Here is a 25,812-nt window from a genome sequence, read left to right as displayed (position 1 = left end):
ATAATATAATTTGAAATCGTGTTCCCTTGCTCGGACGCGGGTCACCGGGGCCCCCCTCTGGAGCCAGGCCTGGAGTTGAGGCACCTTGAAGAGTGCCTGGTGGCCAAGCTTTCACCCGAAGAGGAAAAGTGGGTCCCGCTTCCCACGGGCTCACCACTCGTGAGAGGGGCCAAAGGGGTTGAGTGCAGCATGTGACGGGTGGCTGTCGAAGGCGGGGACCTTGGCGGGCTGATCCTCAGCTACAGAAGCTGGCTCTTGGCACATGTAATGTCACCTTTCTGGTGGGGAAGGAGCCTGAGATGGTGTTTGAGGTTGAGAAGTTCCGACTAGATAAAGTTGGACTCACCTCAATGCGTGGCTCCAGCTCCAGAACTAGTTTCCTTGAGAGGGGTTGGACTTTCTACCACTCTGGAGTTGCTCCCACTGAGAGGTGCAGAGCAGGGGTGGGCAAACTAGTTAGCCTCCATCTTGGTGTCTGTTTGTTGGGGTTTACCCCAGTGAATGAGAGGGTAGCCTCCCTCCGCCTACATGTGGGGGGCGGGTCCTTACTGTGATCTGTGCTTATGGACCAAACTATAGTTCAGACTACCCACCCTTTTCGGAGACCTTGGAGGTGGTACTGGAGAGCACTCCTACCGGTGACTCCCTCATTCTACTGGGGGACTTTACCGCTCGCGTTGGCAACGACAGTGAGACCTGGAGTGGTGTGGTTAGGAGGAACGGCCCACCTGATCTGAATTTGAGTGATGTTTTGTTATTGGACTTCTGTGCATGTCATGGATTGTCCATAATGAACACCATGTTCAGACATAAAGGTGTCCATATGTGCTGTTGGCACCAGGGTACCCTAGGCTGCAGCACAACGATCGACTTTATTGTTGTTTCATCTGATCTGTGGCTGCATGTCTTGGACATTCAGGTGAAGAGAGGGGCAAAGCTGTCAACTGACCACTACCTGGTGGGGAATTGGCTCCGATGGTGGGGGAGGATGTCGGCCTGGCAGGCCCAAATGTATTGTGAGGGTCTGCTGGGAATGTCTAGGAGTCTCCTGTCAGAAGGAGCTTCAATTCCCACCTCTGACAAAACTTCCAAAATGTTTCAGGGGAAGCGGGGTACATTGAGACCAAATGGGCTGAAGTTATTTTCTTTGGGAGCAAGAAGGCTAGAATGGGTGTTATTGCTCAGCTTGACTCCAAGGGAATAAAGACAAAAACCCAGATTAGAAATCTTGGTGTTATTATTGACTCTGACCTGAGCTTCTCTGGACATATTAAGGCTATAACTAAATCAGTGTTTTATCACATTCATCAAATATCATGAGTCAGAGGTCTCATGTCCAGACCAGACTTGGAGAAACTCATTCATGCTTTGATTTTTAGTCGGCTGGACTACTGCAATGGTCTCCTAACTGGTCTTCCCAAAAAAGGTGTGAAGCAACTGCAGCTTGTTCAGAATGCTGCTGCTAGAGTCTTAACAAGAACTAAGAGAACGGAACACATCACTCCTGTTCTTAGATCCTACACTGGTTACCAGTAAACTACAGAATGGATTTCAAAGTGTGCCTACTAGTTTATAAGTCAAGCAATGGCTCAGGACCAAAATACATGTCAGATCTCGTTCCTGTATATACACCCAATAGGGCTCGGAGTTCTCTGGGAAAACATCAGCTGGTAGAACCTTGGGTCAGAACAAAACATGGTGGAGATGCATTAAGTTATTATGCTGCTCACATGTAGAATCAGCTAGCCTGGCCTGCCAGACTCCTCTTCAGTTTAATTCTGCACAGAGAAAGGGTCTGGGAACTCTCCTATTCAAATAGCCCCACCCCGTGAGAATTCTAACCAGACCATCAGCGCTGAGTAGCGTACATCTCACACTGTAACGCAGAGTTTGTCATAAACATGGCAACTGAAGCGGAGTTCGCAGCGGCTCTTTCCTCTGTTCTAAATGACTTGGACACGTCTTTAAAACCACAACGAGTAGAAGTGCCAAAAGCCTTTCTTCTAAAGAAAAATGTTTAATAAAGTACATCTGTCTATCTGTCTCTCTCTCTGGTTGATAAATTTTGTAAATCAGAATTTGACACGTTTAAAAACTACCAAAATACCTCAGAAGACACGCCTTCACTCAGATACTCAGAGGTTAACTCTTATAGTGTGAAGTGAGAATGTTTTTACACATTTATGTGAAGTGAATGTTAAACATTATTAATCTTATATTGTGAATGAGTGTACTGATAGATTAACCTGTTAAATCAACAAATACTGATCTGGTGTAGTTTAAGATCTGAAGTGAATCATTGCTGGAAAATATTCGTTTTTAACATCATTGATTAATGCACACATTATTCACACACTTTGGGATTTAAACATCTTGCTCATTCAACACATTTGATTATTTCAACCTATAAAGTTGTAAAGGCATTTATGATTCAAGGCAGATGAACTTTATTCAGAGTGAAAGTGCAGGAGTCTCCACTTGAGACCTTGAGCAAACATATTGTAACGTCCCGACAGGCACAGTAACGGTCGGAGACGCTCACTTATGCTTTAGTCTTTTTAATGACTCCAAAAGAGTTGCCGTTGGCCGCAACCACGCCGAACACAGAGCCCAAAAAACCCAACGAACAGAGAGAGAGCGAGACCAAAAACCAACAACTCCTCCTGAGGGTTTTTTTTACACACACACACACCTCCCTCACTCTCGCTCCTCCCTTTTCCTAGAACCGCTCATCCATTCCACTATTACAGTAAAAGAGAACCCAGCACAGAATGTGGCACATGGAACACATACCGCTGACATTCTCACATGGAACACCGCTAAAGTGCAGAACGTTACACTATTATGGCGTCTTCGACTGGTTGCACATCGCCTATCCCTGATTTTCTTTCTTGGAGGCCAAACAAGTGTGATGGGTCCCTAGATGTGTGACGCAGTTTGTGGCTGCAAATCAAAAGTTCATTTCTGTTCATGTTGATGAAAACTTGGCCTTTAGTACGCCACAACGTAGACTATAATGGATTCTATTTGAAGCAGTGACGTTCCGCTGCCGTTCTGTGCCGCTGATGCTTTCAGTGTGAAACCGGGGTTAGGCTCTCGCTTTCATATTCTTTGCAGGTGATTTTAATAGGACAGTTTATGGCTTGGTGCTTGGTTGACCCATAACATTTAAAGCAAATGTTTCTCTTTTAAATTTGTCTTCCTCTCCTCTAGAGGCTTGCAGGGGGAACTGCGACACTCTCTCAGAGTGTGCAGTGGACATTGTTTGTCAGGATCCTCACTTACATTTGTTGTTTTTGTCTCATGTGCTACTTCTGTTTTTCTGACTGGTATTGTTGGGAAGTTATTAGGCCCGAGCAGTGAAGCTGCGAAGGCCTATTGTATCTGCTCCGTTTCTTCTTATTATTCTTTTTTCTTCCGCGTCTTTGAATGGCCTTTAGGGGGTCTTAGCATATCCAAAAAGTCACCAAATTCTGGCCCAATATAGAAAGTGCGTGAAATTTACGTATTTCACTGGCGATGTGAAAGTTCGTCAAAAAGTGACTGAACAGCGCCCCCTAGAAAGTGAAAAATACCCCTCTCCATAAAGCTTAGTTTATCGTACAGTTATGAAATTTGGTATACTTGTAGTACTCAACAGTCCGCACAGAAAAGTCTCTTGCAACCATGGTCAATATCAAACAGGAAGTCGGCCATTTTGGAGTAAAGTGGCCATTTTGACCCCATTTTGGCCATTTCTAGGGTCTATATTTGGTTGAACAGTTTGGTCATTTTTCGCACCATCGTCTCAAAAATAGTGCAAGGTCGAACAGAAGCGATGGACGATTCAAATGAGACAATAAAATTGACTTTTCGTAAATACTGAAGGGGCGGGGCCAGGCCTCAAAATTCGAGCACTCGCCAAAAAAATTCAAATTGCTATAGATTCATAAATGAAAGAATTACAGTTAAAGAAATGTTCTATGGAAAATCGTCGTCGCCCTCCGAAGACAAATGAATGGTCGATTGATGATGTCACATAAGCCCCGCCCCCTCAGGACTTAAAAGGTCAAGTTTTACTGGGAAATTTTCCAAAATTCGCCCTTTCCAATAATCACCCCAAATTTGTAGCGGGTAACTGAAGACAAGTTGGGGTTGCTTGGCGTCACTTTATGGGAGTTTTCTCCAGAAGGCGGGGCTGTGGCGGCGCGGCGAAGTCAGGCGTACCGCTTAGGCCTTACGTTTGCCTCCCATTTCGTCATTTCTAGAGGTATCGCCACGAAACTTCTTGTGAGTGATCCTAGTCTGGCCCCCCAAAAGATCTGATGTGAAATTCTGGTGGGCGTGGTCTATTTTCTGAAATAGCGCCCTCTAGGACCATTAAAACTGACAGCCCCAAGCCATGCTTTGACTGAGGATTACGAAATTTGGTACACTAATGTGGTGTCTCAGGACCTACAAAAAAGTCTCTTGGAGCCAAGTGCAATGTCGCACAGGAAGTCGGCCATTTTGGTCCAAGTGCGCGATTTAGTGGTTTTCGCACACGTTGTTTGGAGAGTGATGCTCCGTCGCCCTTTTCACCAATCGCCTTCACACTTCTGCTATATACTCTTAAGACATAGATGAAAAAATTCAACCGTCGGATTTTAAATAAGTATAAAGGTGTGGGCGTGGCTAAGCCTCAAACTTTGACCTGTTGCCATGCCACTCTTTTTTTCACAGCTCCCTATTGGGCTCCTTTTAACCAATCACCACCAAACAGTGGCAAATAGCAGCAGACAAGTTGAGGTCACTTGGTCTATAGTACTGGCAGGTTTCGAATAAAGGCGGGGCTTTGGGAGCATGGCAAAATTCGCCATCACGACATGGAAATACGTTTGTCTCTCATTTCTTCAGTCATTGTGACATCGCCACACAAGTTCTGATGAGTGATCCTACTCTGACCCCTAATAGAATTGGACAGCTGAAGTTTGTGGGCGTGGCCTATTTTCTGAAACAGCGCCCCCTAGGACCATTAAAACAGTCAGCCCCAAGCCATGCTTTGACTGAGGTTCATAAAATTTGGCACACTAATGTAGTGTATCAGGACCTACAAAAAAGTCTCTGGGAGCCAAGCGCAATGTCGCACAGGAGGTCGGCCATTTTGGTCCAAGTACTCGATTTAGTGGTTTTCGCACACGTTGTTTGGAGAGTGTTGCACCATCGCCCTTTTCACCAATCACCTTCAAACTTCTGCTATAGACTCTTAAGACAAAGGGGAAAAAATTCAACCTACGGATTTTAAATAAGTATAAAGGTGTGGGCGTGGCTAAGCCTCAAACTTTGACCTGTCGCCACGCCACTCTTTTTTTCACAGCTCCCTATTGGACTCCTTTTAACCAATCACCAGCAATCACTGGCAAATAGCAGCAGACAAGTTGAGGTCACTTGGTTTATAGTACTGGCAGGTTTCGAATAAAGGCGGGGCTTTGGGAGCATGGCGAAATTCACCATCACGCCGTGGAAACACGTTTGTCTCTCATTTCTTCAATCATTGTGACATCACCACACAATTTCTGATGAGTGATCTTACTCTGACCCCTAATAGAATTGGACAGCTGAAGTTTGTGGGCGTGGCCTATTTTCTGAAATAGCGCCCCCTAGGACCATTAAAACTATCAGCCCCAAGCCATGCTTTGACTGAGGATCACGAAATTTGGCACGCTAGTATAGTGTCTCAGGACCTACCAAAAAGTCTCTTGGAGCCAAAGAACAATGTCGCACAGGAGGTCGGCCATTTTGGTCCAAGTACTCGATTTAGTGGTTTTCGCACACGTTATTAGGAGAATGATGTCTCGTCGTCCTTTCCACCGATCACCTTCAAACTCCTGCTATATACTCTTAACACATAGAGGAAAAAATTCAACCATCGGATTTTAAATAAGTATAAATGTGTGGGCGTGGCTAAGCCTCAAACTTTGACCAGTCTCCATTACGTTACTTGACTTAATAACTCCCATGTGCATGATCAGATCAATTTCAAACTTTGTCTGTGTGATCACTGACCACATCTGAAGACAGTGACAATGTGGACAGCTGACATCACCTAAGCCCCGCCCCCTGACTACAGGAAGTCTACTGTTTTATGGTGAAATGCCCATATTTGTCCCCTCTAATTTAGTCAACATGACACTAAGGTCATGCACTGTCTTCATAATGTTGTAATGACCATTCAGATCTGATAGCTTTTCAGAAAGGGAGGGGCTTTGATGCCATGGCGATTTCTGGCGTGACGATGTGACCTTACGTTTGACTGTAACTTCCACAAACAGCCTCCGATTTGCCCGAGACTGAACATCACATCACCAGTGTGGTAAAGATAGAGTATCTCCTAGTGGTGAGACGTGTAATGGTGGGCTCAGAGGGGATGCTGAGTCAGGGTGAGGTGTGGACGAGGAGGCCATTCACGGTTTCTGGTGTCGGGGTGGTTGACTTTCTGTTCCGCCAGACGTGCCCTGGTGCCCCGGCTGCCGGCCAGGACATAGAAGCGCGGAGCTGGGTTTGGAGAGCATCTGGGATGGAGCGGAGGGGGCGCGGACGGAGGACGAGCAGCTTCGCTGCGAGGGCCGAACGACGCTGCTTGCAGCTTTAATTATTTTTACAGTTGTGTCAAATTAACTCTGGACTGTTGACAGACATGAGAAACTGGGACCATCTCTAATGCGTGCTTGCTCTTGTATGAAACTAGAAAAGGTACTAAATGGTGGGAATGTGACCCGAAGTCTACCTTGATTTTTGATGCACGTGAAATCCACTTTTCTTGTAGTGAGTAACACTCATTTTTAACTTCGTATGTTTCTAAAACAAGCTGAACTTATTACACAACACTCTACCAACAAACACACATTAAGATTAAACAAGTGTTGACTTACAGGCTTATGTGGGGCAATACTTGGCCAGCAAATGTTTCCACTAGGGTTGTCACGATACTAAAATTTCAAACTCGATTCGATACTGGGGAAAAAAACTCGATACTCTATTTTGATACTATTTTAAAACACCAATTTTTTGAACAAGTTTATTCAAAAAATAACATTCCTCAATTTATATTGCAAAAATTAAATGTTAAGAATTAAGTGTGTAAAGTGCTTAAACCTTTCAAGTATCAGCATTTTTTAAAACGTGCATACAAAAACTGGTGAAAGTTAACACTTTAAATCATGAATTGTCTCACTATATATACACTATCTGCAGAGTGATGTTTTGCTGCTTAAACTCTGTTTATTTTTGTCATAAGATGTAACGCCATATGTTTTGTTCTGTACTTTTGAACAACTCTGTTGGTCAATAAAGGGAGAAAACAAATTTCTCCACAGTAGGACAAAGGTACATCTACCGGTAATCTTAATAAAAACAGATTGGCGCACGGCAGTGACGTCATTAAAACCGCCGGTTAGATTAGCCGCAGCTAGTCTGTTCACGCCTAGAAATCCCAGACCCGCTCCAAACGAACAGGGGAATCACGTTAATGATTCCTAACTAAACCTTTCGACATTGAGATGTTTTGGTGCAGATAATGTCTTATTTCGAGGCTGCACCATGGGTGCCCGTCCGCACCCGTTATATGGATATACACTGATGGCGATTCGCCGATGGATCTACGGTAAATACCCCCGGGAATCCAAGTAGCACCAAAGTTGTCAGCGTGAGTAAACAAACGTACTGCATGCTAGAAATTAAGTCCGGGTTGCAATAAACGGGAGTTTCCTTTAAGCACATAAGCGTGAATATACAACTACGTGTCGGACTTGGTATGCTAATAAAGTTGGGCTGTGAAGCGCCTCCCAAATTCGCTGTTTATGATTTTGTTTATTTATTTGGCAGACAAAACTTGGATCGGAGACAACTCGCGTGGGAAATTGTAATGTAGCCATGCGGCGTCTTCTTCTTCTGTTTGTCTGGGAGGCGGAGGCTGCTTTACGGCATCTGGCTGTCGTGCGTGTCGGTGTACTTGGAGAAGGCCGTGTATAATAGTCCATAATATCGATACCACAGGGATGGAATATCTTATTTAGATACCACTTTTAGTATCGATTTATATCTGGGTATCGATTTTTTGGACAACACTTGTTTCCACTCATTCATCATCATAACAACACTCAGAAATGCAAATTTAAGCTTACATTTCTTTAGATGTGTCCTGTAAGAAAAGTCTCAAGAATATGTTAAAAACAGAAAACAACAGATTTTCATTAGAGTGGGTCTTTAAGGATGGGCCTATCTGGCTGTTTGTGGTTTTTCTGAGACATCTGTTTCATCTGCTACACATCACACCTCAGGTATCTGAGTGATCACACTTCTTCAGTTGTTATGGAAGGTACGAATACATCAACAGGTCTAACAACTAGCTGTGTTGATTCACCTTTAAACCACTTCAGCTGCATAACAGGTTTGATGTATTGCAGCACTCATCTCTCCACTTATGCACTTCATAATGAGAGATATTAAAGCTACAGGCTTGTAGTCGTTGTGCCTTGTTATTGCAGACTGTTTGGGTATCAGTACTATTGTGGAGGTTTTTAGACGTGGGGACAGAGCACTGGGACAGCCACATGTTGAAGATGTCAGTGAGGACCTTAGCCAGCTCCACTGTACAGTCACCTAGCACCCTGCCTGGACCAGCTGCTTTCCTTGTATCAACACTTCTGAGTGTACGCTTAACCTCAGCGGTCTGCAGGATGAGCACCTGGCGGTTGCTTGTTGGTGCTGTAGATGGAGTTGTGGTTCCAGCAGTCGTCACCTCTGAAGCTGTGGAGCTCTTCAGCCAGTCTGGCCTTGTTGGATGGTGAGTTGGTGCTGGTCTGATTTGTGATGTGCTGTATCCCTAGCCATCCATGTCAAAGTGTCAAGAGTTGTCAAAGTGGCTGTTGATCCTCTGATGCCCCCCTTCAGCTTTGACCTGCAACACTGTTTTGTTGAGCATCACCAGACCTGAAAGCTTAGTCACGGGTCTTGAGCAGGAACCTGACATCTTTGGTCATCCATGGCTTGCTGTTGGGGAAGGTGCAGATCTTCTTTGTTCTACTGTTGCAACCACAACCTTCACACACTAGATGTTGCTATAGTGTTCACCTTAAACATCAAGTCCAACCTGGGGCCTCATTATCAAGCTTGCTTACGCACAAAACGGGGTCGGAAAACTGCGTAAGCAACTTTCCACGCAAACTTTGGGATTTATGAAAGAAAACTTAGCAGAAAAATGTGCGTAACTTTAAGTTGACTAAGGACCTGGCTTACACACATGTTGGACATGGAGAGCACCTGCAGTGCTGCTGCTGAGAAGGATAAAATTATGAAATCCTGCAGCATTATCACTTGTACCGCTTCGTTTTCACACAGAACAAGACCCCCCCCCCCCCACACACACACACACACACACACACGCACACGCACGCGTACACACATAGCCTGAAGTGCAGAATATGGAATGCAGAATATCAGCAGGGGGACAGCTTGAGACAGAATGTCATGCGTCTGTGACAGGGTGTGTCCTGTCACTGTGACCCGATTGATCATGCGCCCTGGCTACTAGGACAAGGGAGATCTCTGTTTGGCTGACTGGTTAGCACGTGTGACTTTCACCTGGGAGTCCAATCCCGATTGGACCATTTTTTTAATATCCGCCACAGATCTCTCTGAAGAATTTACAACATTGACGGCTTCAGCAACGCTGTGCCACTCCGTGGGTTTTCTCTTATTTGTTTTGCAAAAGCACTTCCTTACATTTCTCCACCTCACCCACAAGTACCTCAACTTCTGCTTCTGTGAAATTGAGCTTCCTTGATCTGCCTTGATCTACGGTCGCCATCGTCAGCGCTGCAACAGCCGGCTTATGTACATGCATGAGATCCACAAGGCACTTTGCATTGACTATTTATGGCAGTAAGGGGGCGTGGTGAGGGCGGGATGTGACTAAAATGCAGCTGACAACCTTTCTAGATAGTTTCTGATTTATGAAGCGGAGATTGCTTGCAGCTGTGCGTCCTCCATGTTTGATTGATCACAAACCTACTTGGCGTAAGTAGGTTTTGTTTGTGCTGAGCTTAAGTACGGTTTTAGTACGGATTCTACGCATTGTTAGATAAATGAGACCCCTGGACTTTTGAGGGACAAGCTAGAGATGGCAGCTGTGGCCACGTCTTAGTGGATATTGGACTACCTCACAGATTACAGTTTTAGATCACAGGGTTGTGTCTCTGATAAGCTGGTCAGCTGCACGGGGTACCACAGGGATCTGTGCTGGTATTTGTGCATTTTTTATTGTTTACTCTTTAATCTTTCACTGTCCTTTTTTTAATATTATTTTCTGATGTGACACTAATGTGATGTATTTAATTTTATTCAGATATAGAGAATCCCTGTAGATGCAGGATATGATCCAGGTTTTTTGTTTTTCTTGTAACGTGTTACCATTCCTTTCTCCTTACAGGCGGTGGGTGCTACAACAGATCTTGAATCGGTTTCCTGCTGTGGGTCACCATAAAATTCTGCTGCGTCGGGAAGCAGAAGTTGAAGTTGCTGATGCAGAAATTACCCAACATGCCAATGATCATCTGGCCCAGATTATTCTTCAAGAGATGATGGTGTGCGCTGACGCTGCAAGCCGTTATCCCAGCAATTACAACGCATGGTCCCATCGCATCTGGGTCCTGCGGCACATGGCCCAGGGCAACTCTAAGGTCAGGCTTTTGTTGGCTGTATTAACTCATTCGCTGCCAGCCGTTTTCTGATCAGAAAGCCCTTTGCTGCCAGCGTTTTCACTGTATTTTTAAGAGTCACAGAACGTTGCGCGCTAGGATGATGTCAACGCCAAAACAACCAAAACAAAGAGGAGACTCATCTCTTACATCAGGAAGAATCTGCGCGTTTAGAATTTTATCCGTTCTTTCATAATCCGTTGTTGAATTGTGATCGGCAGAAGCTTTTTCGGTTCGCGCCTCACTTTTTTTTTACAGCAGCAGACCAAAACGATCTCCTAACACATGGATGTTCTACTTCCTGATCGCGTGACGTGTGACGTACGTGGATGAAGACCGGCTTTAGAGCTGTTTGTTCTCACGGTGCGGGGGCTCGCGCCAATGCCCACACAGTAAAAACATGCAAATGACGACTTTAGTCGTCAGTGGCAGTGAATGAGTGCTTTTTGCTTTAGTGGTGTGGAGGTGGGGACTATGGAATGCATTTCTGAGATTTAATCACTTCAGAAGTGTTCTGGGACACTTACTCATGTTCTTGGAAGGAGATCTGTCCTCATCCTCTCTGAATGACCACCTGCTGACCTGATGTGACCCTGTAACCCACCTAAACTCAACATGTTGTAAAAAAATAAGTTGGTTATATGATGTGTTACCGTGGTTACAGAGGCTTGTATTTTTAGATGGATTGTGTTTTGCTTTTGGTTTCACCTGTATGGTCTCCTGACAGGTGTTCCATGATGAACTGTCATCGCTGCGCCTGTGGGTGTCTATGCATGTGTCTGACCACAGTGGATTCCACTATCGCCAGTTCCTGCTCAAGGAGTTGATCACAGACCTGAACCTGGGGCCTGAGCTCTGGAGCAACAGCGGTCCTCAGAAACAAGCATCCTCTTCCCCTGACAGCTCTTATTTAGTCGATCAGCTTTTCTACCAGGAGATGGAATTCTGCTCGGACCTGATTCTGTCCTTCCCTGGACATGAAGCACTCTGGAGTCACCGGTGGGTTAACCAGGGTATTTGGGTGGGTCTTGTAAAGCCGATTTAAGGGAAATTAAGACCCTTAAAAAGGCTCAAATCGATTTAGTAAAGTGCTACATTTTGTTAGCATTGACGTGAATTTAAAATGTTTGTACCATATTTGCAAACTTGGCGCTTTTCGCCAAAAATTGCCACATTTAAAACCAAATATGGCATTCATGTGAATCGAGGAGTTTGTTTTGGGAGGTGGGTCTTTGGTCGGGTTTTAGTCACTCTATAAGAATCAATTTTCAGAGAAAGAAGGGGTGTTCATCTTTAACTATCTTTGTTAATGGGGCACGAGTCGTCCAGTCATGGAAACTGCTTGCCAAAAACACCAAATAGGACCACGGTGCTACAGCGTGTTTGACTACTGTTGCTTCAACATGCCGCAGTGGTTAGAGCTCAAGTACAATACTGGGTGTAACGGTGCGCTAAAATCTTATTCAAGCTCTGTTTAACTTTCCGTTTATTATATTTATTTATTATCTGAAGCGGCTCCTATACCGAGCAGAAGCAGGTGTCATCACAGGCTGCTGATCTAACACGATCTCTTTAATTATTTCACAGGTTATTAGTGCAGCTATGAGTGTCACGCTCATACAGACACGTGTTGTGTTTGACTGTTGATGCTCCATGTTTTTATTTCTGCAGCGAGCCGTAAAAACTTACCTCACACCGCCCAGTTTCTTCTGTAAAGCTTGTATGAAGTAACGAGCTTCCTTCGCGCTGTATTTTGGTGACGAGAGAGCGGAGTCAGAAGACAATGTTCTCAATTTGCCGGTAGATCTACGGTCCTACCCTCACCTATGCTTTGGGCAGTGACCGAAAGAACGAGACCACGGATACGAGCGGCCTACATAAGTTTTCTCCGCAGGGTGGCTGGGCTCTCCCTTAGGGATAGTCAGAAGCTCAGTCATTCGGGAGGAGTTCGGAGTAGATCCGCTGCTCCTCCACATTAAGAGGAGCCAGTTGAGGTGGCTCGGGCATCTGGTCAGGATGCCTCCTGGACGCCTCCCTGGTGAGGTTTTCCGGTGACGTCCTACCGAGAGGAGACCTAAAGGGAGACCCAGGACACGATGGAGGGACATGTCTCTCGGCTGGCCAGGGAACGCTTTGGGATTCCCCCTGTAGAGCTGGTCCAAGTGGCTGGGGAGAGGAAGGTCTGTAGATGTAGACTGCTGCCCCTGTGACCCGACTCCGGCTAAGCAGAGGAAAATGGATGGATTACTAATCCAAATGAAGCAGGGACTTCTTGAATGATCTTTTAGTGCAATCAGTAACCACAGCTTGCCCTCTTTGTTCAGATTCCACCACGGCTAACCCAAACACGAGCACACAGAGGACGCCGCTAAAGTTCAGAGTCAAAATGGCCGAACATCTGTGAACATGAATCCTGGAGCCCAGAGCCCTTTTATATAGTGGCCATTTCTCTAATTATTGCCACTCTATACTACCTCCTTATGTGGGCTGTCTTTAATGTTTTTATTGTGCAATGACAATAAAATGATTCAAACAGGTGGGAGTGACTATCAGTGGGACTAGACGCTCTGAAGAAGGTCGCACGCAAGCGAAACGTGTCGGCTTATAATAAAGTATATTACGGAGTGCCTTAGATCATGACTTTTTTTTCTTCCATATCTACATTTGACGATAAACGGATCTTGAATCTTGATTATTATGTTTTTACTTCGTATATTTGCACCAAGTCCTGCAGCAGTTTCTCACAGATTTGGCAATAAAGCCTTTCTGATTGTGACCTAGCTCTGAGGCTCGTGCCATCTGCCAATCAAATCTAATTATTCAGATTTTTAAGCATTAAACTCCACTTAAACAAAGGAATGCACCCCGGTGTTGTCATGAGTGTAAACTAGATCAATTACACCTAGAATGGTTTTTGAACCAGGCTGTAAACACATTTTTCTGCTGTGAAGTCGGCATTTTTAACATGGGAATTGATGAGGATCTGCTCACGTCTGCTGCCAGCCCCTAGTGGACGAGGAGGGAACTGCAGTTTGTCTCTTCTGTTTGTTTATTTTATTTTTATGTTTATGCCCTGAGAGATCTCTTCTGTGCTGGGAGCAAAGTTGGATCAGTGGTGTCTCCCCTTGCTCCCACCCACAGCTCCACCTCTTTCCCATTTTTGGATTGTTAGCGCATGACGAGTTGTGTGACACGGCCAAGATGGCGGTGGTGGTAACCTCGTATTTGTGGCCTTTTGTACATTAAGAGTGGAATGAGTGGGCTATGTCCAGAGATGTATATCTATGTCTGGTTTTAACATGTCCTCCCATTCCAGGAGACACGTGTTCTACTTGTGGCACCAATGGAAGGAGCATCATCGTGACTGCAGCAGCAGTAGAGACAGCCAGTTAAAGCACCTCAGTGAGCTGGAGGACCAAGGACGATCATGTTTGAGCAGACACGGACATGGCAGCGTCCTCATGGAGGTAGACCTGGTTTCCTTGGAAGATCCAGAAGAAGAGAAGAAGCTGAGAGGTGTGCTGCCACCTGGAGTCCTGAACCTACCGGCTGAACACCTGTTTGTCAGCAGTTTGCTGGACAGCTGTTGTTCCCATGAGCAGAGGAGCTTGGCCCTGGCATACAGGAAGTGGTTAGACATGGTCATTGGTGTGCAGTCCTGAGACCAACCTGTAGGTCCACCCCTTCTCAACACTCCAGTTGCCTTAGGAACAACTAACCTACCAGTAGCTCGAATTCAGATCATTAGTGATGCCTCTGGGTCAGGTCGTAGTGGAGACACTTCCTGAGAGGAGAATGTCTGATGTGGCACCTGCCTACTGAGTCAGCTGGTCTCAGGGCCCACCTCGTCCTCCAGACCTACTGTAGAACTTCAGGAACTGGTTCAACGGAGACAGCAGTTATTTATTTGTTAAGAAGCCGGTGTGGTGCTCGTGTTACATGGTTTTAAAACAGACGATAACGTTTTATCTGAAACCAACAAGGCAATAATGTCCAAGAGAAGCTACAGATTCAGCCTTGTCTGCTAACAACGAGCTGTAGGGGTACATGTCGGTTTATCTTCACAGCTTACAGATGCTCTACCTGTAGCTGAAGGGAACAAATCACCTGCTAGAACACATTAAAGAGAGTAAACCCGTCTGCTCTTGCCTGTTGCCACACACACACACGGCCCTGAGAGATCTCCATACATCAACTTCTCATATTTTTATTCATGTGCTTCTTCACAACTGAACAACCCTGGAGGAACAGCTACGGTCTGAAGGACCCTGGAGGAGCAGCTACGGTCTGAAGGACCCTGGAGGAACAGCTACGGTCTGAAGGACCCTGGAGGAACAGCTACGGTCTGAAGGACCCTGGAGGAACAGCTACGGTCTGAAGGACCCTGGAGGAGCAGCTACGGTCTGAAGGTCAGGAACAGCGGTGGCTGTAGTAGCACCAGTAAAAGCCACAGCTGTTACTCCTGCTAAATAAATATGGGAACATCAGATCAGATCAGGAGAAGCGGGTCAGTCGCTGCTATAGTCCTCTATGTTCAGGTCTTCTTCATCGAGGAGAACTTGGTTTGTTGACAGTTCAGGCTGACTGGACGGAAGGTCCCTCTGCTCCTCCTCCACCTCCTGCTGCTCCCCTGTCTCCTTGTCTGTCAGAGTCTCGGGTTTCAGTCTGAATACAGAACAGCACAGTAGGAAGTTAATGAATGACACCACCGCTCTGACCCTGCCAGACGGGTGAATTGTGCCATACCTTCCAGAACATCTCGTCAGAGACATGTGGCCCACAGCCTGGATGAACGTTACCTGTGCTTCGGGACAGAACGCAGCAGGTCATCTCGGTTTCAGATGAGTAACACAAGCATAGTAACTTAGATCAGAAAGAGTTAACGAGCACAAGAAGGTACAACAGCACATGAAAGTAAACCAGATGTGTGTTACTTTGGCTCCTCATGGGGTTGGAGAGTTTGGCCAGGTAAGGCAGCAGCTGGGTCTGCAGGCACACTGGTGGAAGACCAAAGCTCCTGAACAGGGACTGGGCAGCCAGACAGTTGTCCCGATACTGGAACCAACAGAACCACATCCATCAGAACACTGAGGGTGAGGGCCTGAACATTCCTCAGCACGTTTCCTTCTGAGGGTGAAAGCTCACTTGGAAACCAGCGCTGCCAGAGGAACTGATGACGTGCTGAACACCTAGACCCAAACATCTCCTTGTCCGTGATTTCAGACGGTGCTTTTATTCTGGGACTGCGGCAGCAGCCAGCGTCTGTACTAGATTGGCTCAGGGGCTTGCGCCTGCTGATGACATCGCTAGGTGGGCGGAGTGTACGACTAGCAGTTACATTACCACGTTGACAATGAAACGTCTGAGTGGTAAATGTGCAGTTGTGGTTCTTGGTAGGAACCAACTTTGACACAGAAGTCCATCGTTACCATGGCTGCGGCATGTTGAAGGTTTCCGCTCAAGAGGGGTGGTTCACGGCCTTTGGCTAACATTTGTACCAACAGAAAAATGTACTGGTCTAATAAATAATCTCAGCTGTAAATGCATTTGTCCCCAAATTCATTTAATCCCACCGGAAATTTAAACATATCGAAGCACACCCTAAGCAGCTCTGATGAAATGGGGCAAAATGAGTTAAAGGGACGTTAAGGAAGTTTAACCAAAACGTGTTTCCCAGACGTTCTCCTGCACCACCCTGGTATTTACTGGGATGGCCCTATCCTCTAGAGCAGGGGTGTCAAACTCATTTTAGCTCAGGGGCCACATTGAGGGAAGTTAGTCCCAAGTGGGCCGGACCGGTAAATTAAAAAAACAAACTTCAGATTGTTTTCTTTGTTTTAATACAATCAACATAAAACAAGGCTGGAGCCTGAGGACAGTGTAGTACAAGTACCACACCTAAAGTGTACTTGAGAATTTGAAAAAATAAATAAATAAATAAATAAACATTCCTTAGTGATTCAAAGAGCTTACAGATCACATGGCTAGATCAGTTTCATGCAGCACTTAAAGTATATTTGACTCATTTTACTTTACATCTTTTAGCTTTCACCAGCACATCAACATCAGAATTCACATCCTGAGTGGCGGCCAACTTCAGGATGTGATTCAAGTTCTTGTGTGAACCTTGAGCGCAGCTTTGTTTTATTTATACTCATCACAGAGAAAACTTGCTCACAAAGATACGTTTATGTTCACTCTACATTGTAAAGTATAAAAATAAAGTTTACACAACCATCTCGCGGGCCGGATTTAACTCGCTTGCGGGCCGGATCCGGCCCGCGGGCCACATCTTTGACACCGCTGCTCTAGAGCATGTTCGGGTCAAACAGCTGGCTTCCCCAGCGCCGCCCAGAGGCAGCATAATGACGTCATGCTCATTCAGCGTTTGCTACCTGTAGCTTAGCGGCTGAGCGAGACGCGGTGCCGCCAGCTCAGCTACTTTGTTGCTGTTCCTAGCGACAAACCTAGCAACATCTGTGAGGACCCTTTGCTACTTTCTGTAAAACTTTCTTGTAGATATTCCTGCAGACTAGCAACAACAAACCATTTGTGCTCTGAACCGTTCTTCCAGGAACAAGAATGATGATCTGCGCATGTGCACGAGAACAATCATGAACCTTTCTCAGCCGGGCCTGAAACAGCTGCAGACCGCCCATTTACGCTTCTACAAGCAACAGCGCGGGCGTCAACCTGCAGTCTCAGACAGTGAGCCTACGTCATGCCCATCTACTTCCGGACCACGGGTCCCCAGAAGAATGAAAAAATGAACAGAAGTCAACGGGCCTAAAAATGCTATTTCCTAATTCCGCTTGTTTTGTGCCATGGATTTCACATAAGACGTCCGTGAATTTTAAAGAAGCGTTTTGATACCAATAAAGAGCTTATTTTTGAACAGGAGGAACGCTATTTTAGGTTTTGTGTGAAAATAAGTCCAGCACTACAAATGCGCTTCACCAAAGTGACGTCATCGAACCAGACACAGAGAAAACTGAGGGGGAAAGGCTGCAAGTTCAGCAAACTTCCCACAGGAGGAACAAACCACCATAAATCTGGTCATGTGGTGAGTAGCAGCTACGCTAGTGGAGAGGAGATTCTGTGGTGATGAGACATGCCAATGTCTGACGCCATGCCAATTACCAACTTTTACAAGTACGTGACTGGCGTGGTCAAAACACCCGTCATTAGTTTTCATTTAAACTGCAGTACAACATGTGTGTGTGAGCCAGGGTCTAAGGCTAAGCAGGTTAGAAAATAGTTTTTAGCCCACTTGCATTCATTTTTTTGTTCTTCCGGCGACCCGTGAGCCGACCGAATAGGGAGGAGACTTAGGTGCCCTATAGTCCCTTAAACCATCCCACTGTCCTATCGGGTCACCCCTCCAGGAGAGGTCACCGTTGTGCAGGGTTGATGGTTGATCCCTTGAGGTCCAGGCGGTGGGGGTGAAGAGTGAGCACCAGCTCAAAAGCTCAACAGTGACCTCTCCTGGGGGGGTCACCAACAGCACGGTGGGAGGGTTAAGAACTTTATAGAACAGCAAGTATAAAAGCTAAAACTACTGAAACATGCAGAATAAGTGACATCCAGGGCTGCTGAGCATATACGTATGTTTTAAAATCCCATTAGGACTGTTGAGGCCGTTATGAAGAAAACATTTAGTGTCAATCATATTTAACAACAAACCTGGGAAACTTTCCATAGCCTATGTGTGGCACAGCAGTATCTAAAACGTTGTGCCATGTTTTTTGTCCCAGTGGCTTTGCCGTAGCGCCGCCACAGACCCAGTTCAGACTGGTGTTGCGGAGCGGAGAAGCTCTCACACCAGTGGTGTATACGTGTGTGATGAGTGGAGGACCAGGGAGCTGCGGCGGTTCGCTGAGACCGATGGTCCAGTAGTAACCTTTGGTCCGAGCCGTGTTGTTGGTGCAGCTTTCAGACAACCACCTCATTTATTTTATCTCCGCAACATGTTTACAGCTATAGTGTGCGTGTGTGTGTGTGTGTGTTCTGTACCTTCTTGTTGACCAGAAACCAGCTGGGTTTGTGCAGCGGCCTGAAGCCAGATGACACCTGGTGTGAGTGTGAGTGGAGGAGTCCTCTGCAGGCCACGGAGGACCCATAAGGCTCCAGGAGGCTGCGGCTCTAGAACCACCAGCAGAGACAGACTTGGCATAAACACCAACAACACTGGACCATGTCACAGTGGTTCCCACCGTGTTTTCAGTGCTGAGCTTGTGAGATTGTATGGGTAACATGCCAATGACGTGGTCGACAGTGAAACCATAACTTCTTATGTTTATTCACCCTAACCCCCCTAGATCTGAACCACCCAGCTCTAATAAAACCATGGCCTTTGGGTTGGGCAGGACATGGGTCCTCATGACAACAGGTTGGGAACCACTGCTTCATCTCCATGGTACATCTACTCTGTGACAAGTGTGTGTGTGTGCGTGCGTGCGAGAGAGAACAGCTCACTGTCCAATCAGCTGTCAGCAGGTCAGCATCAGACAGATACTGGCTGGCTCGGTCAACATCCTCCAGGTCAGAGAAGAAGTCCAGGTAGTTCTGATGGAGGTAGAGGCTGAAGAGCTCTCCAGACATGTGTGAACGCTCAACGACCAGCTGGGCAGACAGACGGACAGGCTGTAGAATGGGTCAAAAAGGAGGCGGGCCTTCTGCTCATGGAGGATAGTTACCTCTGGGGTCACTAGGAGTGTGTGTCTGTGATGCTGCAGGAGGTGGGGGGGTAAGCCAGGGACAGAAGCATCCTGATTCCCTCCTGTCAGTGGATGAGCAGAGGCAGAGCTTTAGACAGGTGGCTATCTATCATCTACTGCAGGGCGATCCAAGTTTGGTCCTGGAGGGCTGGCATCCAGCACGTTTTAGTGGTTTCTCTGCTCCAACACACCAGATTCAGTGGTTGAGTCACCTGTGCAGCAGCTCATCAGGCTCTGCAGAAGCCTGTTCATCACCTGCTGATTGAGACCAGGTGTGTTGGAGCAGAGTTAAAACTAAAACATGGATACCGGACCTCCAGGACCAGGATTGAATAGCCCTGATCTACTGGTATGCACGCAGTAATCCTGCTGCGTCCAACACCAGGGACAAATCAGAGCTCTCACGCTGTAGCGTGATGAACTACATATTTATTAATTAAGACCAATAAGATGTGATGATTCCATATATATATGAAATATCAACCTGATCTTTGAATGTTTAACCAGAAGATTCTAGGGTTCTTTGCATATTCACGCACGTGCGTGCGAGTGAGCGAGCGAGTGGAGCACAGAGTAGGAATCTATATCGGTCTCCAAAAGCAACATGGCTGCCCTTGTTCAGTAATTAAGGACACCATGGACTTCACGTTTTTAGCCCCACCCACATTCTCAGAGATTCATAATAATAATAATAATAATACATTTTATTTAAAAGCGTCTTTCTGGTCACTCAAGGACACTGTACAGAATAAAAACACAAATCATTCAATAAAACAAAGTAAACATACGTAAACATCAGCAAACAAGGCACTCTAAAATTCAAAGCTGATATGTGGTTATGAAGAGGTGAGTTTTGAGTTGTTTTTTGAATTCTGAGAATGAGTTAATGTTCTTGATGAGAGGGGGAAGGGAGTTCCAGAGTTTGGGAGCGGTGCAGCTGAAGGCTCTACTCCCCATGGTGCTGAGACGGAAGGAGGGCACAGAGAGATGAATGGAGGAGGAGGACCTGAGGGAACGGGACGAGGTGACGTTGTGAACGAGATCTGTGAGGTAGTGAGGGGCGAGGTTATGGATGGCCTTGAAGGTGAGAAGGAGAATCTTGAAGTTAATCCTGGTGTGGACTGGAAGCCAGTGGAGTTGTTTGAGGATGGGGGTGATGTGATGAGAGATGGGAGTTTTAGTGACGATGCGTGCTGCTGCATTCTGAACCAACTGGAGCTTACGGAGGGTTTTCTGAGGGAGGCCTGAGAGAAGAGAGTTGCAATAATTGGTACGTGATGTAACCAGACTATGGACAAGAATAGAAGTAGAGTGGACATCAAGGGAGGGGCGAAGACGATTAATGTTACGAAGATGGAAATAAGCTGACCGTGTGATGCTATTGATATGAGATTGGAAGGATAGTGTGCTGTCTAGGATGACACCCAGACTCTTGACCTGGGGAGAGGGGGAAACTGAAGTATCATCAACAGTGACAGAGAAACTGTCAAATTTTGAGAGGGTGTTCTTGGTACCAACCAAAAGAAGTTCTGTTTTGTCTGTATTTAATTTCAGGAAGTTTGAACTGAACCAGGATTTTATTTCTTGAAGGCAGGTGATGAGGGAGGAGGGAGGAAGTGCAGAATTTGGCTTACTGGACAAATAGAGCTGGGTGTCATCCACGAAGCAGTGAAAATGAATATTGAATCTGTGGAAGACATTGCCAAGGGGAAGGATGTATATAATGAAAAGGACGGGCCCCAGGACAGAGCCCTGGGGCACACCAGAAGAGACAGGAGAGGGCTGTGAGCGGGAGGATTTGATAGTAATGAACTGAGTGCGACCTGATAGGCAAGACTGGAACCACTGAAGTGGGATGTTAGCAATGTCGATGGAGGATAACCTGTGGAGGAGAATGGAATGAGATATTGCGTCAAAGGCCGCACTCAGATCAAGGAGGACCAGGATGGATAGTAGACCGGAATCAGCAGCAATGAGGAGATCGTTAGTTATTTTGAGGAGGGCTGTTTCTGTGCTGTGAAGTGGGCGGAAACTGGACTGGAAGGGTTCATAGAAGGAGTTTAGTGTCAGATGGGTGTGGAGCTGGGCAGCGACTATTTCTTCTAAAACTAGAGGGTAGGTTGGAGATGAGACGGAGATTAGTAAAAATGTTAGGATCCGAACCAGGTTCTTTAAGTATTGGAGTAACTGCAGCAGTTTTGAAGATAGAGGGAACAATACCGGAGGAAAGGGATGTGTGTATGAGAGCGGAGACGAGAGGGAGCAGGGAGGGGAGGCAGGATTTAACCAAGGCCGTGGGAAGGGGATCGAGAAGGCAGGTAGAAGGCTTTGACTTGTGGATAATATCTGATATCTCAGAATCACTGGGAAGTTGGAAAATGGAAAATAACTGTGTTGGTTCGGGAGGATCATATGGGGAGGTAGGGGGGATGCTTTGGTTGATTGCACGGTGAATGTTTATTATTTTTTCGTTGAAGAACAGAAGAAGGGCATTACAAGTAGCAGTAGAGCACATGTGTGGGGGCAGAGTATCGGATGGCCGGTGAATTTTATTGATAATGGAGTACAGTGACTTAGTGTTGCCTCGATTGGAGTTGATTGGACAGGAGTAATACTGTTTGGTTAGTGTAATTACGTCCTTATACTGAGTCATGTGATTTTTAGGGCTGGGACGACGTGTCGACGTAATCGATTACGTCGACACGTAAAATACGTCGACGCAAATAATTTCCGTCGATGCGTCATCACGTTCAAAAACAAACATGGCAGCGGCGAGTAGTGGCAACATGAGCGGGGCAGTCGACTTAAATCACTCAACCCGAACTCGCAGTTCAAAAGTATGGGACTATTTTAACAGAAAGGGAAGCGATTCACTCATTTGCCGGCTGTGTAAAATGGAAATGGCCTATCATAAAAGCACGACGGCTATGCACCAGCACCTCAAACGAAGGCATCCAGGAGCAGCTTCTGCAAACGAAAAAACACCGTAAGTTTTCAACTTTTTTTTCACTAACGCTGTTTTATAACATCCAAACGCCCCCACGTAGCCATGCACTCACTCACACACACAAGCAGACCCACTCACACACAAAGATAAACACTCAACCCCTGGAACTCACTAACCCTCATTTAAGCTGCTTAGTAGTAACATATAGCAGCAGCGGTTATCCGTTTTGTTGGTTTTTATTTGTGGCTCATGATGGCCAAATGAGTCGTGCTGATTATGAGAATCGGCGAGAGCTGATAATGTGAGAGAGCGCTAATTAGCCGCAGTAAAAATGTTAACAAAGACAATGTACCACCTGCTAAATGTAGCCGTCGTGGACATTATTACAGTATTGTTGAAGTTCTTGCAAAAGCAAAATGACAAAGGACTCTTGATTATCAAGTTATGTCCTGTTTGAATCATGCTCCTCCAGCTGGTTGATCTTATAGATCTAAGTTGCACCATCTAATGACTACAAAAAATGTGCAGCATTTTGTGTTAACAACCTCCTTTTTAACAAATCTTATAGATTAAATATTTTGAGAAAACACAGAAATACAGATCTTCAAATTATTATTTTGATGCTTTCTACATAAATATTTTTGTAATTATTTTAATTTATCTGTGTGTTGTCTGTGTGATTTATGTTTTCAGGAACAAACAGAAAAGTCTGGAGGACTACTGTCAGAAAAGAACGCCCTGCACCCCCCAGGAGGTGGCTCTACTTACTGAGAGCGTCCTATCTATTGGGCCATTCCCATCTGTACCGGGTCGGCCCGGGCCGGGTAGCCCCAGTCGGCCCCAGCCTGGCCCGGTTGATTCCACACATCCTTGTCTTAAGCCCATGTGGGCTGATTCTTCCCACCAATCAGAGGCTTGCTCTAATGGAAGGTGTGAATTTGCTGTCAGCAGTGGGTGTGTTGGCCCTGGTCGGCCTGAAGCAGACCCCCTCGAGAAGAGGGCTGAGAATGAGCCTTGGTTGGCCCGGAAAAATACCAGGCCACCCAGATATGTAAACAACCTACGCTACCCGGCCCGGGCCGACCCGGTACAGATGGGAATGGCCCATATGATTCTGAAAGACATGAGGCCACTTGAGGGTGAAGGATTCAAAGAAATGCTGACCACTTTTCAACCAGGTTACACTCTGCCGCCTAGGCGCCATTTTACAAGCATGATGGAGAGAAAGTATCAAACTTCAGTTGAGAAACTGAGGAACGAACTAAAAAAGGCCTCATCCAAAATCTCCTTTACCACTGATGCTTGGACAAGTCTAGTCACAGAGTCCTACTTAGGAGTAACTTGTCATTTCATTAATGACAATTGGGATCTTCTCTCCTTCAAATAATCAAACTGCTATACAAGTCAAATAATTGGGAAATAATCAATAATTTAAAGGGGCATTATGGAAGTGTGACAGCCAAAACATGTATAGAAATAATAAATGTCTTCTTCATACGTTCTCCTGCAATGCCCTGGTCCTGTAGAATGAGCCCTGGCATTTTTACTGTGATTGCCTGTTTTTCTGTAAAATCACAGAAAAAGAGAGCTGCTTGGGTCGAGCAGGCTGCTTCATTATGGAGCTAGGATTGGGACAATATTCAGTGTAACTTGTACCAAGTTTTGTAACTTCGAACATGTTTCATCACATGTAACTTTGGATTTGTAACTTGTACGGCATTGAATTCACAGATAAAAAAGATGTGGGTTCAACTTTCATTTTGGAACAATTTTTCAAGCAAGGGAAGGGAATGATCTGAGCATGCAGGAGGACTGACCCATCATAAACCTTTGTCGGCTGTGCTGAAGAGAAAGGTACAGAACCAAATTATTTAATTAATTAGCTGCGTGTTCTCCTGTCCTCTGTCCCCCCCCCCCCCCCCCACACACACACACACACACAGGACTGTCTCAGCTGTTATTTTCGTTAAGGAGTGTGCACGTACAGCATGCGCGCCTCGTCCACGAGCCTACTATTGAAGCTGCCGTTACGCTTTTGGCCTGAGGGGCAATCTCGAGCATAAAAATCCAAAAGTCCGTAAAGTCCCTTTAATCTAATCAAATTAACAAATTAATTGTTAGATTAATCGACGTATCGAAAAAATAATCGCTAGATTAATCGATTACAAAAATAATCGTTTTGCCCAGCCCTAATGATTTTTATATAGTTCTTTGTGAATGGTGAGACCAGTTTTTCTGTAGAGGCGTTCAAGCTGTCTGGATTTGGTTTTCGGCAGCCAGAGGAGAGGGGAGATTGTCCGGTAGCTGAATATTATCAATATAGGAGGATAAGGTGTCGATATTGATGTCCTTTATATTCCTAAAAGAGATGAGCCGGGTTGGTTTGGTAAAAGAAAGCTGGGTTACAATATTGAAGGAAATAAAATAGTGATCAGTGATGTGGAGATCATCAGCTGCACAGTTAAGAGGGGTGAGACCAGAGCAGCACAGCAGATCCAGGCAGTGTCCTTTGGAGTGAGTTGGAAAGTTGATGTGCCGATTAAATCCAAGGCTGTCCAGGCAGGATGAGAAGTCTTTGGTGAGGGGATGATCGCTGTTGTCCATGTGTATGTTAACATCTCCAAGCACTATTACATTAGATGAGAGCGTAGATAAACGAGTGAGCAGTACTGAGACTTCTGACAGAAAGTCTTTGTGAGGTTTAGGGGGGCGGTAGATTAATCCAATGATAGTTGGGGCAGGTCCATTAAGTTTAAAAACCAAATACTCAAAGGAATTAAAATCAGGGACAGACACTGGCAAAACTTTCCAATTCTCGCGATAGATTATCGCGAGACCTCCTCCGCGAGAGCCGCGTGGTTTGGTGAGGTAAACAAACCCGGGAGGAGTAGCGTCGTTGAGCTGGGAGAAATCAGCTGGCTGCTGCCAAGTTTCGCAATGGCACATGAAGTCGATTCCACGGTCCTTGATGAGATCGTGAATGAGATGACCTTTCCCAGTGAGAGAGCGGATGTTGAGAAGGGCGAAGTTGACGGGGGTGCTGTCACAACCATGAGCGTTAGCGGTCCTGGCGAGGCTGGCTAACGAGGAGTGATCAACTGTTCGGCGGTATGAGTTCCTGTGAGGACGACGGCGAGTGGTGGACCAGAAATAATTGATTGAAGAGTTGTTGTGGTAGTGGAAATTCCTGCGTGAGCCGCGGTGGACATATCTCCGACGGAGAGGATGAGAGATGTCCGGGTCGAGGTGCAGCGAAGCCGGTGGAGATCCAGGGCGGTGGCGAATCCTGAGGAGCTCAGCGGCAGTGTACTGGAGGAAGCCAGCAGCGGGTCGGTGGAAGATGAATGCTAAAATCCAGATGAGTGCGGACCACATGTGAATAGCGTTGGTCCACATAATAGAGGTTAGGATTGATATTGATGCCACAGTCCAG

The 25,812-nt window shown here is 46.0% G+C and overlaps 2 protein-coding genes across 5 annotated transcripts in view; one reads left to right on the top strand and one right to left on the bottom strand.

The window, feature by feature from the left end:
* Nucleotides 1-14,854, top strand: part of ptar1 (protein prenyltransferase alpha subunit repeat containing 1) — a 55,370-nt gene extending 40,516 nt beyond the window's left edge. The window contains exons 5-7 of one of the 2 annotated variants that reach the window (XM_015975045.3): nucleotides 10,448-10,697; nucleotides 11,443-11,714; nucleotides 14,032-14,854. In XM_015975045.3, the coding sequence (XP_015830531.1) occupies nucleotides 10,448-10,697; nucleotides 11,443-11,714; nucleotides 14,032-14,377 (868 nt within the window). In that variant the 3' untranslated portion in view covers nucleotides 14,378-14,854. The other variant, XM_054734310.2, reaches the window with a different exon arrangement.
* Nucleotides 14,855-14,906: 52 nt separating this feature from the next.
* Nucleotides 14,907-25,812, bottom strand: part of rad17 (RAD17 checkpoint clamp loader component) — a 36,038-nt gene continuing 25,132 nt past the window's right edge. The window contains exons 11-16 of one of the 3 annotated variants that reach the window (XM_054734309.2): nucleotides 19,412-19,494; nucleotides 19,191-19,337; nucleotides 18,729-18,857; nucleotides 15,650-15,770; nucleotides 15,462-15,514; nucleotides 14,907-15,380 (exon numbers count right to left, since the gene is read on the bottom strand). In XM_054734309.2, coding sequence (XP_054590284.1) covers nucleotides 15,291-15,380; nucleotides 15,462-15,514; nucleotides 15,650-15,770; nucleotides 18,729-18,857; nucleotides 19,191-19,337; nucleotides 19,412-19,494 — 623 coding nt within the window. In that variant the 3' untranslated portion in view covers nucleotides 14,907-15,290. Of the gene's footprint in view, nucleotides 15,520-15,649; nucleotides 15,771-18,728; nucleotides 18,858-19,190; nucleotides 19,338-19,411; nucleotides 19,495-25,812 lie in introns of all 3 variants that reach the window. The other 2 variants (XM_054734307.2, XM_054734306.2) reach the window with 2 other exon arrangements.

Source organism: Nothobranchius furzeri, chromosome 17, assembly GCF_043380555.1.
Source record: "Nothobranchius furzeri strain GRZ-AD chromosome 17, NfurGRZ-RIMD1, whole genome shotgun sequence".
In the NCBI taxonomy this organism is placed as follows: domain Eukaryota; kingdom Metazoa; phylum Chordata; class Actinopteri; order Cyprinodontiformes; family Nothobranchiidae; genus Nothobranchius; species Nothobranchius furzeri.
The sequence above is the reverse complement of the archived record's forward strand: the minus strand, read 5'-3'. Positions and strand labels throughout refer to the sequence as shown.